The sequence below is a fragment of the Geotrypetes seraphini genome, chromosome 1 (assembly GCF_902459505.1).
Source record: "Geotrypetes seraphini chromosome 1, aGeoSer1.1, whole genome shotgun sequence".
NCBI classification, from domain to species: domain Eukaryota; kingdom Metazoa; phylum Chordata; class Amphibia; order Gymnophiona; family Dermophiidae; genus Geotrypetes; species Geotrypetes seraphini.
In genome coordinates this window covers 484,296,659-484,310,587 of record NC_047084.1, presented here as the reverse complement: position 1 = coordinate 484,310,587, position 13,929 = coordinate 484,296,659, and the positions used below count along the sequence as shown (strand labels likewise).

Here is a 13,929-nt window from a genome sequence, read left to right as displayed (position 1 = left end):
TTCTCATTCCAGAGCTTCCTTTCAGATGAAAGAGACTTGATTCAAGTACATTTACGTCAAATGACTATCATCTCTCCCCTTTCCTCCAAAGTATATAGATTGAGATCTTTAGATCTGTCCCCATACACCTTATGATGATCACACACCATTTTAGTAGCCCTCCTCTGGATCGACTCCGTCCTTTTTATATTTTTTTGAAGGTGCAGTCTCCAGAATTGTCCACAATATTCTAAATGAGGTCTTATCCGAGTCTTATACTGGGGCATCAGTACTTCCTTTCCTACTGGCCATACTTCTTATGCACACTAGCATCCTTTCGTCATCACCTTTTCAACCTGTTTGGCCACCTTAAGATCATCACATACAATCACACCCAAGTCCCACTAAGTTCTTCACCCCCTAAACTATACCGTTCCTTCGGGCTTTTGCAACCCAAATGCATGACCTTGCATTTCTTAGTCAAAGAAATTGATCAGATTTGTCTGACAAGACCTACTTCTAGGGGCACTGTCATTTATTTGTGGTTATTTGTGCATGTAAATGATTCATATAGAATACTGACTAGCATTAAAGAATGCCCCATGTTTTAGATGTTTGCTGGGGGACTTAACACAAAGGTGAAGTGCACAAATTATAGTATTCTATAATTTATTTATGCTTTGGCTAACATTTAGGTGCAGACGTTTACAGCAGCTGTAGGTCTAATGTAAGTAATTGCCACTTGCATTAAAGGCACAGAAATACATTTTTTATAAAGGAAAGTAGCTGCCTACTTCTTTTTTTGAACTGGTTTGAAATAGATGCTGCTTATCCTCCTATTCTGGGCACCCTGTTCTCTGCTGTAAAATTACCCTCATGGTGCCTTGTAAAAGTCTTCACACCTTTGTGTTTGTTTTTTTGCACTTTCATGCCGTGTTATGTAGAGTAGAGAGATGCATGGGGACAGAAATCAAACCTGTCCCTGCTAAGATCCATTCATCCCTGCCCATACCCTTAACGTTCAGAAGTGGTTATTTCATTTAATTATGCTACTGAAGTACTTTAGAAGCTCCAAATAACCAGACACTTTATTTATTTGGAAACAGCTGTAAATATAAAACCTCAAACTGTCGGCTGAAGGCTTCCTCCAAAGTAAGCCAAAACTCCTTTACCAAGCTTGGCAGGCAAGCAGCATCCCTGAGCCACAGATGCCGACATCTCAGTGACTCAAAAATGCTGCCAGTGACTGCCATGCTTGGTAGAAAGGGGAGATCTGGTCACCTTTTTTGGAGGAGGTCCTCAGCTGGCAGTGCTTAGGGATCCCCCACCAGCAACAACAAAGGGCAGGGCCAGTGTTGACCTGCCTCATTCATTGGCTGTTTTCATAATTCTGAAGCTGCACTTGCTCTCCAACAAGCCGCAAGCAGCGGTTCCTACATGCTGCCGGCGGCTGACCTGGGAAATCTTCCCGCTGATACAAAACATGTCAGAGGGAAGGCTTCCCAGGTCAGCCATGGTCAGTGCATAAGAACCTACCCACTACCTGAGATCAAGTACAGCTGCCTTTTATTCCATCCTCTTGGCACCAGTTCTTCCCTAGTTATTGCATGCTGTCCCATAACCACCTCTGATTCACTCCCCCCCCCAGCATGACATAGAATGGGTTATAGAATACAATATAGAAGCACATTGGCATTCCCACTTAAGGACAGGGCAATGGCTGCTGTGAATGGGTGTACCTAAGTACACAGTGTAATGCATTCAATTGATAGTAGTAATTTGCAACTGTTACTTGGTGACATAAAAACATAAGAAGTTGCCTCCACTGGGTCAGACCATAGGTCCATCGTGCCCAACAGTCCGCTCCTGCGGCAGCCTATCAAGTCCATGACATGTAAGGTGATCCTTTGCCTAAAACCCTTCAATCCCCTTTATCCCTCTTTCTATACCCTTACATAATCCTATCTATACCTCTATCTGTATCCCTCAATCCCCGCATTCATCAGGAATTTATCCAATCCTTCTTTGAAACCCCGTAATGTACTCTTTCCTATCAGAACCTCCGGAAGCGCATTCCAGGTGTCCACCACCCTCTGAGTGAAAAAGAACTTCCTAGCATTGGTTCTAAACCTGTCCCCTTTCAATTTCTCCGAGTGCCCCCTTGTTCTTGTGGTTCCCGATAGGTTGAAGAATTTGTCCCTCTCCACCTTCTCTATGCCCTTTATGATCTAGAATGTTACCATACTCTGTAAAAATATTCATGTACTCAAAGACTTCATTGTTTTTTCGCTGTATGTCCAGCTCTTCTTTATTGTAAACCGCCTCGAACTACTTTGGTTTTGGCGGTATATAAACAATAAATTATTATTATTATTATCTTGTAAGTCTCTATCATGTCTCTTCTAAGTCTCCGCTTTTCCAGGGAGAAGAGCCCCAGCCTTTTTAACAGCCAGAATTCTAGCAAAAATCTTGGAGGGGCATAATAAAAAAAAAATGTCTAAGTCCCTTTTTGGCCTAAGGCCTTAAACATTGAAAGAAGAAGCAGGGAAAATGTCCATAATCAAAAAAAAACGTTCAAAAGGAGATTTTTTTTTTTGGATAATGGCCTGCCTCTACATTCAGATGTTTAAACGCCCAGACCACCACTACGTCTACACTTATACTCCATAATGAATCCAAAAAACGCCTAAGCCCCAAACGTCCAACACAAGGGCTTTTAGGCGAAGGAGGAGCCAGTCCTTCACCTAAAAGCTGGATTCTGTAACCGGTATCTGTCAAAAACAACACCGGTTACAGAATCCATCCCCCCCACGACATCGGGGCAAGAGGGGAGTCCAAGCCCTCTTGCCCCGCGGCACCCCTGACCTCCCCGACGACATCAGGGCAAGAGGGAGTCCAAGCCCTCTTGCCCCGTGGCACCCCCAAACCCCCAATGAAGATCGGGGCAAGAGGAAGCCTAAGCCCTCTTGCCCTGAGATCCCCAACCCCCCCCGATTACGTTCAGGGCAGGAGGGAACCGAAGCCCTCCTGCCCCGCGGTCCCCAACCCCCCAGTCCGATCCGGCCAGGAGGAAGCCCAAGCCCTCCTGGCCTCTCGCCCCCCACCCCCTACAAGATTGGGCAGGATGGAGCCCAACCCCTCCTGCCTAGGCGGACCCCCCACCCCCCACTACTATACGGGCAGGAGGGATCCCAGGCCCTCCTGCCCTTGACACAAACCCCCCCCAACGACTGCATCCCCGAACCCCCGATCACCCCCTCCCTGCTGACACCCCCACCCCCAATCCCACCCCCATACCTGTTAAATGTTAGCCGGACGGACGGGTGCCAAGCCCATTCGGCAGGTCAGCCGGCTCTGGAATGGTGCCGGATTGGCCCAGGCGGCTAAAACCCCGCCCACAGGTGGGGCCTAAGGCGCCTGGGCCAACCAAAATAGGCCCGGGAGTCTTAGGCCCCTCCTGTGGGCGGGGCTTTAGGCACATGGGCTGGGTTGGGCCCATGTGCCTAAGGCCCCGCCCACAGGAAGGGCCTAAGGCTCCCGGGCCTATTCTGGTTGGCCCAGGCACCTTAGGCCCCACCTGTGGGCGGGGTTTCAGCCGCCTGGGCCAATCCGGGCTCATTCCGGAGCCGGCTGGACGGGCGGGCTTGGCACCCATCCGTCCGGCCAACATTTAACAGGTGGGGTTGGCGGGGTGGGGCGATTGGGGGTTCAGGAGGGGCGGTCGTTGGGGGGGAGGTTGTGTTGAGGGCAGGAGGGCCTGGGATCCCTCCTGCCTGTATTGTAGTGGGGGGTGGGGTGTAGGGGGGTTCGCCTGGGCAGGAGGGGTTGGGCTCCCTCCTGCCTGATCTTGTAGGGGGGTGGGGGGCGAGAGGCCAGGAGAGCTTGGGCTCCCTCCTGGCCGGATCGGACTCGGGAGGGGGGGTGTTGGGGATCTCAGGGCAGGAGGGCTTGGGTTCCCTCCTGCCCTGTACATAATCGGGGGTTGGGGATTGCGGGGCAAGAGGGCTTGGGCTCCCTCTTGCCCCGATCTTCATTGGGGGTTTGGGGGTGCCGCCGGGCAGGAGGGCTTGGGCTTCCTCTTGCCCCGATGTTGTCGGGGGGGTGGTGATGTATCGCGGCAGGAGAGATGCCTCATTTCCCCTACCGTGATGCCATCACTCCTCTACCCAAACTGCTGCGACCCGCGGCAGGAGAGATAGGGCATCTCTCCTGCCGCGGGTCGCAGCAGTTCGGGTAGAGGAATGATGGCATCGCAGTAGGGGAGATGAGGCATCTCTCCTGCCGCGATCATTGCTGTAGGGAGTAGGCAAGTTGCTGGGGCTGCCCCTTTTTCGGCACTTAGAGACCTGTTTTGACTTCATCTAAGTCAAAACGTATAAGTGCCGATTAGGCAACCTGCCTAAGGTTTTGGTTATACCTGCTGCACGCCTAGGTCTAGGTCCCGCCCACCGCCCGCCCTTTCCCCTCCTCTAAACACGCCTCTTTTCTCTCTGTGCGTTTAGTGGCAGGGGAAAGGCTTAAGCTAGTTTTAGATACGTCTAAATCCAACTTTGATTATGGGTACTTGGACGATCAGGCTTTTTGATCATCCAAGAAGCCATTTAGGCCACTTTTTAGATGTTGTTTTTTGTTTTTTTTATTATGAACCCCTTGAGGTCTACATTAAGCAAACAAACAGGGCGTCTTTTCCCGGTTTAGGAATCTGAGTTAAGGCATCAGTGGCCCCAGAAAGAAAGGATATACCATCAACACATGCATTAAAATAGCGGGCCAGAACTCCCGGAAGATGAGAGATGAGCAACTTGTAATATTCCGTAGAAAAACCATCTGGTCCGGACTCTTTATTAGTTGATAACGATTTGATGACCTATTGAATTTCTATTCTTTGCAAGGGTGCATTCAAAGAAGCAACATAGATGAGGTTAAACAGGGTAGAGAAGCATCATCTAGGTGTGCTTGCACCATAGAGAACTGGGAATGTGAGGCAGCTATGTACAAATGAGAGAAATAGTTACAGAAGACCTGGGAGATCTTTTCAGTAACATTAGTGAGGGTGCCATCAGGAAATCAAATAGAGTAAACCAATCATGATCCACCCCAAATCTTAGTAAGGCATGCAAGAAACTGCCCAGGCTGATTTTCATAAAGGAAGTATCGAAATTTCCTTAAAATGGCACTCCTGCGAGTCCGTTCATGCAACAAAGAATTCAATTCCACGTGTGCAGCAGTGGAACGACGTAGATATGTGCATTTGGCATTTTGGAATTGACATTTGAGAGAGACAATTTTGGCCACAATGACGGTTTTGTGCAGCTACATAGGCAATAACATCTCCACGAAGAACCACCTTGGAAGCTTCCCAATAAAGGACCGAGTCATGTTCATCATTGAAATGCACATAATCAGCCCAGCGGTCCACCAGGAATTGTTGAAAATGAGGATCTTCATATAAATAAGCATGGAAGCGCCACTCACCACCTTTACGGGTTCCGATCTCCAAATCTACAACTACCAGAGCATGATCAGAAATTACTAATGAGCCTATGGATGAGGAGAGAACCCAAGAAAAGGATTGTGAAATGAGAGCATAATCAATGCGGGACCAAGTAAAGTGAATGGGAGAGATGGGTATAATCCCTGTCAGTGGGGTATAGAAGTCTCCAAGGGTTTATCAAATCCAAAGTCTCACACATAGGGAACCCCCTTGTGAGGAGTAGGAAGCTGGTGCTCTGGGGAAGACCTGTCAAGAGAAGGGTCAAGTAAGTCCCCCAGCTAAGACCAGGGGGCCTGTAGGAAAGTCTAATAGTCTTCACTAGGTTCTTGAAAAAAACATGTTCGTAAGTGGTAGGCGCATATATAGCCAGCAAATTAAAACTAAAATCACTCAGAGTAACCTGAATGAGTACATAGCGTCCATAAGTATCTTTAGCAAGCAATTTAGTTTGGGCCTGTAAGCCTTTGCTAATCAATATCGCAACTCCACCCTTCTTACAAGCAGTAGATGAATAATAAATCTCCCCCATTCAACCAAGTTTTAATTTCAGATGATCCTCTAATCAGATAGTTTGGTTTCTTGAAGACAAGCAATGTCCACCTCTTGTCGGCGCAAATAAGAGAGTAATTTGGTTCTTTTAATAGGAGAATTCACCCCAGAGACATTCCAAGTTGCCCCATGGAGTGACGAGGGAGGTCTAGTCCTAATCATCCCATTGACAGAAAAGATCCAGAGATGATAAGAAAGAAAAGAACCACATGGGTGCCCAGCCATCCACCTAGGTGCAATAAAACAAGTCAGGCTTAATAGATATCATACACAAAACTATACATTCCCTAAAAAGGAGAAATACAAAGACATGGAAATAATTAGGTATGTAGTCCTGAGAGCCCTCCCCCATCCCATCCTCCCCTCTTTCCCCCGCAGATCCCAACCACCAATCGGACATTCTGATTTCTAAAAAATCCAGAAACCAGAACATCAGAGCTACGTTTAATGTACAAACCAGGCTATTACTTTCTAGAATTGGGCTCCATGTTTTTCCACTGGTGCTGAGATTTAGAATTATATAAGACAACTTTGAATTATGAAGGACAGATTTATATAACAATTCTGTTTGATCTGCTTAAGAGATTGGGTTGTCTTTTTTTTTTTTTTCCCTTGACTTTCAGTTACATTGGTGTTCAGATTGAGCTGAAGGAGCCCCACGAGATGAATTTCAGTGGTAAAGATGTTTGTGGAGTGCTGTTCCAGTACCCTGATACAGAGGGGAAGGTGGAGGACTTCTCACAGCTAGTTGATTCAGCCCATCAGAATGGGGTAGGAGCAGCTTTCATTGGAAGGGCATATTCTTTGCATCTATTTCCTGTTCAGGGCAGAGGATCTCCTCATGCAATATTTAATAATATGAAAGGCAATTTTGGATACCTAAGTATAGGTATCCTTTGTGCACTATCCTCCCATTTAAAGTGGCTCAAATCACACACAGGTGTAAGTGGGAGGATATGTGGGGGTGTCTTAATTTAATTTATTCCTCAGTTTGGATATCTTTTGTTTCATGAGTAAATCAAGGAAAATTTGTTGTTTACCTGCAATTATATCACTTTTTCCCAGAGATAAATAAAAAAAAAAATTTGACATCGATATGTGAACATTTCTTAAGTAAACTGAATATTTCATGGGGTGTCCTAATTTTTTCACTTCTATTTGTAGAATAGACACACTTAAATATTTTTGTGATATCATTCACGAGTGTATTTTCATGCCTGTGCTACGTACCATTCTATAAAACTGATGGTGTTAGTTACATAGTGCTTAATGGCGAATGAGCTGTAGCAGTGGGTGGAGTGTGGGCATGTCACGGTGGTTCTCCATAGCAGTGTAGCGCTAGATGGCGCATTTTACCAAGGTGCACGTAAGCACGCCAGCTTTTGCTTGCCGTTAACCTGGCATAAGCTGTCACAGCTTTGCATTACTATTCTATAATGGGATAGATGTGCCCTAATGCCATGCTAGAAAGCACTCTTGGTGCCAATTCAGCGTTGCATGTACGTTTAGGTGCCACATTATAGAACTGCCCCTCCTGAATATAAACGATTTAAAAAAAAAAAAAAAATCTTATTCCGACACTGGAGTGTTTTTCCTAAACGAAGGAAATCTTTATTTTGGAAGTTTTTATGTGGACTTTTATCCCCCAGAAGGATTTGACTTTCTAGTTTGGTCATACTCTCTAAAAGTGCCTTCAAATATAGCATTGGAGAGCAACCCAATACCCATTTTCCTCATAAAACAAATGAATAGGTAAACGCAAGTTAGACTCGGACTATTTCCTGGAGGAAATGTCCATAGTCTTTTATTGAGCCACTGCTTGCTCTGGATCGGTAGCTTGGAATGTTGCTACTCCTTGGGTTTTGGCCAGGTAATAGTGACCTGGATTGGACACCGTGAGAATGGGCTACTGGGTTTGATGGACATTTGATCTGACCCAGCTGGAACCAGGACATTTGGTCTGACCCAGCTGGAACCAGGAAGAACAGTTATAGAAACTGGGCTGGCAATGGCTGGTACCCTTCAACAAAATCATGGTATCTAGGCGATGGAATTTTGGGCCTGATTAAATTTAGCAACTGCTTAGTTAGATTCCAAAAAAAAGAGTGTCGGGGAGGGAGGTGGAATCTGGATTATGGGAATTTGTATGCTTTTTACCCAGGGCAATAGAAGTAGAATAACATCCGAGTGAAGAACAGATGCCAGACTAGCCAGTTCTAGGCTAGAGACTTTTTTGGCTAGTCCTTATTTTAAACTTAAATGCCAAAGCAGTGCCTGATCCTGCCTATTGAAGACTAGTAAATTAAAATAATAGTAATGTACAATAAGGTGATCAGAAATCCAGGACTGGCCTAAAATCTCCAGCCTGGAACTGGGTAACTTGGCATCTCTGAATGATTATGCTATAAGCACTCGGGCGTCTAAAGCTCGTAGCTGGAAAATCTTTACAATGTAGACAGTACTACTGAGCAGACTAGATGAGCCAAATTTGTCTTAACTGGCAATTTATTTACTGTATTTTTCACACCATAAGATACACTTTATTCCCCCCCCCCAAAGTGGGTGTGTCTTATGGTGCAAATACAATTTTTTTAAACACTGCCCCACCCGGTACCTTTTTTAAATGCCGGTGGTCCAGCGCGATCTCGCTCACCCTGATCTATTTACCTCATTCCTCCTAGTCACCCTTCGCGTGCTCACCTCGTGCCCCCCTCTACCCAGTTATCCAGCTCTCCGCACCTAACCGAAGCCAACCAACGTGCCACTGTTTGCATGCACAGATTTTATCGCCCCGCCCACTTATCATTCATTTGTTTGAAAGCAAGGAAAAAAACATCCAGCCACCCTGCGTTCATTGGCTGGCAGCACGCACTACATTTTTTTTCTCCCCATAGGCCCGCCCAGTAACCTTGTTGACTTGGAGGGAAGGACAGGTCACTTGTGAGCCTGTAGGATTCGGTGAACCTAAGAGGCCGATGCTTAGAGAACCATGTTCAGAAGAGTATAACGCAAAAAAAATACTATTTACGGCCATGTTTAGCACACACCTCAACATCTGTGCAAGGGATAGCGTGTGAAGTCTCTGGCGAAAAGGCAGGGGTGTAGCTAGACAGCTGATCTAGTGCTGGCCCAAGACCAAACTGGGTGAGCCCAAAAAAATTTACCCCCCCCCCCCAAAGTAAATACCTGTCCATCTTTCGCTGCTACCACAGCATGAATCTGGCCTCCCTAAGGCAGCGCAGGACCTCCCAGCTGCAGCGTGTTGATGGTTCTGTAGTGACCTGCCCTCAAAGGAAGTTGTTGCTTCCTACTAAGGCACCAACTTTCTCTGAGAGCAGGACATAGAGCTGCCTACCACCAGACGCATCTACGTGTAGAGGAGGAAAAAAACCAGGGGAAAAAAAATTCTGAACCAAATTTTTTTTTTCTTTGGGTTTTCCTCCTCTACAGGTGGGTGCGTCTTATGGTCAGGTGTGTCTCAACGAGTGAAAAATATGGTATTGAAATTTTTAATTCATATAACCTAAAATGTGGATTCTCAACCCAACCCTTAGGATACACCAAACTATTCAGATTTTCAGGATACCTGCAACAAATATGCAGGAGATAAAATTTGCATGCTTTGCCATCATTGTATGCAAATCTATCGCCTGCATATTCATTGTGCATATCTTGAAAACCAGAAGCGCTCAGTGTGTCCTGAGGACTGGGTTGAGAAACACCGATCTAAAAGAGCATCAAGTCTGTCAATTTCAACAGAACAATGTGCATAAAATCAAAACACAGGAATAGCTGAAAATAAGTGCCCAAAAGGCTTCCAGGAAAGAGAATTCAATTCTGTTTTCACCAAATAGGGAAGGGAGTTCCACAGACTTCATCGACAGGACAGCATTTTGAGTAACAGACGAGCGAAACAGAGACCCTATTTATCCCTCTGGAATTAAGAAAATGTTGTGGTTTTTGTTTTCCTAGACTTTGGCATGCTGTGCTACTGATCTGTTGGCGCTCTGTATTCTGAGACCTCCTGGTGAGTTTGGCGTAGACGTTGCGCTAGGAAGCTCCCAGAGGTTTGGTGTGCCGCTTGGCTACGGGGGACCACATGCTGGATTTTTTGCTGTTAAAGAAAAGCTGATCAGAATGATGCCTGGAAGAATGGTGGGAGTTACAAGGTAATGTCTGGATTATTTTCTTTATATTCCCTTTATAATCTTGCATTTTTTACTTTAAATCTTTTTTTTTAATTTTTTTTTTTTTAATTTAACAAAGTAATAAACAATTCCAACAAAACATACAAAGAAAAAAAGTATATATTGGATTCCAGTAACATTGACCCCTCAATAATAATTTTGCATTTTTATGGGGACTGGATTGCGGCCCTCAAAGAGGGACTTTGAGACCCCTGGTCTAGCAGCAATAGTTGTAGTCCCTCTCCACAAATGTGGAAGCAAGGAAAAAGTATCGAAACTACAGGTCTGAAAGACTGACTTCTGTGGTAAGTAAATTAATAGAAATGCTTTTACTATAAGTCTTTTATTATAAAAGTATAAACAGCTCCAACAAAACGTACAAGGAAAAGAGTATATGGTGGATTACAGTAACAAAGACCCCTCTATAACTCTCCCCCCCAAAAAAAACCCAGTACTACAGGACAAGCTTACAGTAAAAATAAACAATAAAAATAGAACCCATACAATTCAATGGACCTTATCAACCCCCAAGTAGTCTTCCCCCCTCCCCCTTTAACCAACTGAATGGACACAGCAAAACTTCAAAAAGGAAGGTATCAGAAATGACTAGGAGAGTTTGACTCTTATACTCTGCTAAAGGCTGTGTTTGAACCCAGTATGACCCCCTTATCAGAAAGAATGATGAACCTCCTGAAAAAAAGAGGAGGAATATGGAGAGAAGACCCCCATCCCCCCTGAACCACAACCATACACACCAGACATTTGTTCCATGGGGAGCACCTTCTATTACTGCACAGTCCAGTCCCAAACTTAGGGCTGATTTTACGAAGCCGCGCTAGCGGTTTTAGCGCAAGCTACGTGGCTATAACTAACGCCAGCTCAATGCTGGCATTAGCGTCTAGCATGGCCGGCAGTTTAGCGTGCTATTACGCATGTTAAACCACTATCGCGGCTTCGTAAATGGAGCCCTTAGAGTTGAGCACCAAGGCCCTGATTCTCCAAAGTGCGTCCCGATTTTAGGCAGCTGTAGGCGTCCTACAGTTGTCTAATCAGCCAATCAGGATGCACGTTAGACCTTAGGCTTCGGAAGGATGGGCGGAAAGGATCGGGCCCGCCTCATTTTGATGAGACGGGCCTGCCGGCTGGACGGGCAAGTCCCGTCTTGTAACAAGGAAAGGTTAGTTTGGTTGGGGGGAGGTTTGAGGGCTGTTAGCGCGGGGGGGGATGCAGAGGGGGTGCTTCTTCCGGCAGGAGGGATTGGGCACCCTCCTGCCAGTGATCGGTAGTGTCGGGGGGGGGGGCGGTTGGTAGTGTCGGGGGGGGGCATCTTCTGGCAGGAGGGATTGGGCACCCTCCTGCCAGCGATCGGTAGTGTCGGGGGGGCGGTTGGTAGTGTCAGGGGGGCATCTTCTGGCAGGAGGGATTGGGCACCCTCCTGCCAACGATCGGTAGTGTCGGGGGGGGGGGGCGGTCGGTAGTGTCGGGGGGGCATCTTCTGGCAGGAGGGTTTGGGCACCCTCCTGCCAGCAATTGGACAGGCGGCCGTGGCCTGCTATACTTATAGCAGCAGAGAGATCCCTTGCCGCAATAAGTATAGCGGCCGCGTCTACTTACAATGTAGACCAGCATTTTGTTGGCCTACATTGTAAGCGTCTCTTCCTCTACTAGGGAGACGCGTAGGGCCGCCTAGGTTCACCTAAGGCCCGCCTAAGGCCCTTAGGCGAGCTTAGGTGTCTTGCGGGCCTCGCCTTCAATATAGGCGGCCTGCCTGGGGAGCATTTGTTTAAAAAACGTGCATCCCGATTGGCTGATTAGACAGCTGTAGGACGCCTACAGCTGCCTAAAATCGGGACGCACTTTGGAGAATCAGACCCCAAGTTCCTGGCCCTGCCAAAAACTGTGCTAAAGATTGAATATATGAATCCCAAATTTGCAAAAACAGTTGTTTCCATTTGTGAGTAAGACAGGCATGTCTTTGTTCTAGACCCATCAAGTCATGGAGGCGATTCTGCCAGGCTCAAAAAGAGGGAGTGGCTGATTGTATCCAAACACTTATTTTTTTGCCCAGGACTGCAGCTTTCCTAATCAACAATTGTTGTCCGATAGCAGGTATATGAAAAGATTCATATTTATTCAGAAGACCCGCTGGGGATAACAGGAGAGAGTGGCCAAAAAGACGTTTTAAATAACATAGAATAGCTCTCCAAAATTATTTTATTTTTTAGCAAGACTAAAAGGCATGATAAAATGAGTTAGTGTCCTGTTAACATTTAGGACAAACTGGAGAGTCTAAACTCCCAGCCTTATAATAATAATAATAATAACTTTATTCTTATATACCGCCTGTAATCTTGCGACTTCTAGGCGGTTTACAATAAAGAGACTGTAAATACAATGAATACAATAAAATACAGTAAATACAATAAAAAGAGGCTGTACGTACAACGAATTATAAGCACGATGCACCACTCTATTGACAATTCCCTAAGTTCTACATTCATAGAGATCCCTGGTATATGTTTAATTAAACAAGGGAAATCCAGTGTCTTGACAGGTCCCGATCCCAGCAGTGCCTCCACAGGTCCCGATCCCAGCAAAACCGCAAATCCCCATACTCATTTAATAGAAACACTTTTAAAACAGAGATTAGTGATTTTTCTGGAATCCAGTTGATTACAACACCCAAGGCAACATGGATTTACTAGAGACAAGTCTTATACAAATCCAATCAATTTGACTGGGGTGATAGGAGAATAGGATAGAGGGAGTGCACTATAGGTGCAGTGTTCTCCCCAGCGCTTTTTAGCCGGGTGCACCACCCAGCAAATTTAGATGCCCGCCTGGCTGTCATCTGCCGCGAATCCTTCTGCCGCCACTGCTTAATGCGCAGCCTGAAGAGCCGCCGAAAGACTCCCGCCTGACTAAACAAAATTCAGCAAGTGACGTGAACCCAGCTTCCCTTCTCTTCCCTCCGAAACCGGAAGTTATGTCCGGAGGGGGGGGTAGGGAAGAGAAATCGGCACAGATAGTGGTACCATTAGAGCCCCAGAGCATGCGGGAAATAGGCCAGCCACAGAGGGAAGCTTACTTGCTATTGCTTACTTCAGGCCCTTCTTGCTGCTGGGTCCTGCCTACTTTCTGTTTCCGCGAAGGCAGGACCCGGCAATGAGAAAGGCCCAAAGTAAGCAAGAGCAGCAAGTTGTAAGCTTCCCTCTGTCGCTGATCTTTGGGAGATAGGTCAGCGACGAAGGGCAACTTGCCTTTGTCTGTAGCAAATCTGCCGGGTGTGTGAGACCGGGTGGGGGGGGGATGGGAGGAGAAATGCTGCTGTACCCAATTAGAGGGGGAGGGGGGAAGAGAAATGATGCTGTTGCTGCTATACCCAATGGGGGGGGAGGGTGAAGAGAAATGCTGTTGCTTCTGCTGTACCCAATGGGGGGGGGGAAGAGAAATGCTGATGATGATGCTGCTGCACCCAATTGGGGGGAGAGAGGGGAGAAGGAAGACCAGGGAAAGGAGAGGAGAGGTAAGAGCTGCCAAGACCATGGGAGAGAAAGGAAAGGAGCTACCAGACCATGGATGGGGGAGAGATATCAGTGCATATGAGGGGAGGGGGAGGATGGAGATCCCAGGGCATGGGGGGGAGAGAATGGAAGGAGATAGAGATGACAGACCATGGGGTGGAGAAGGAAGGAAAGGAAAGGAGAAGAGAGAGATGTC

General features: G+C 46.6%; 1 protein-coding gene across 1 annotated transcript in view; it reads left to right on the top strand.

Annotated features, from left to right (window-relative positions):
* The window catches only part of GLDC (glycine decarboxylase), a 172,015-nt gene that overhangs the window by 83,668 nt on the left and 74,418 nt on the right, over nucleotides 1–13,929 (top strand). Inside the window, 2 exon segments of the mRNA XM_033925858.1 lie at nucleotides 6,646–6,793; nucleotides 9,995–10,191. Of these exon segments, the coding sequence (XP_033781749.1) occupies nucleotides 6,646–6,793; nucleotides 9,995–10,191 (345 nt within the window).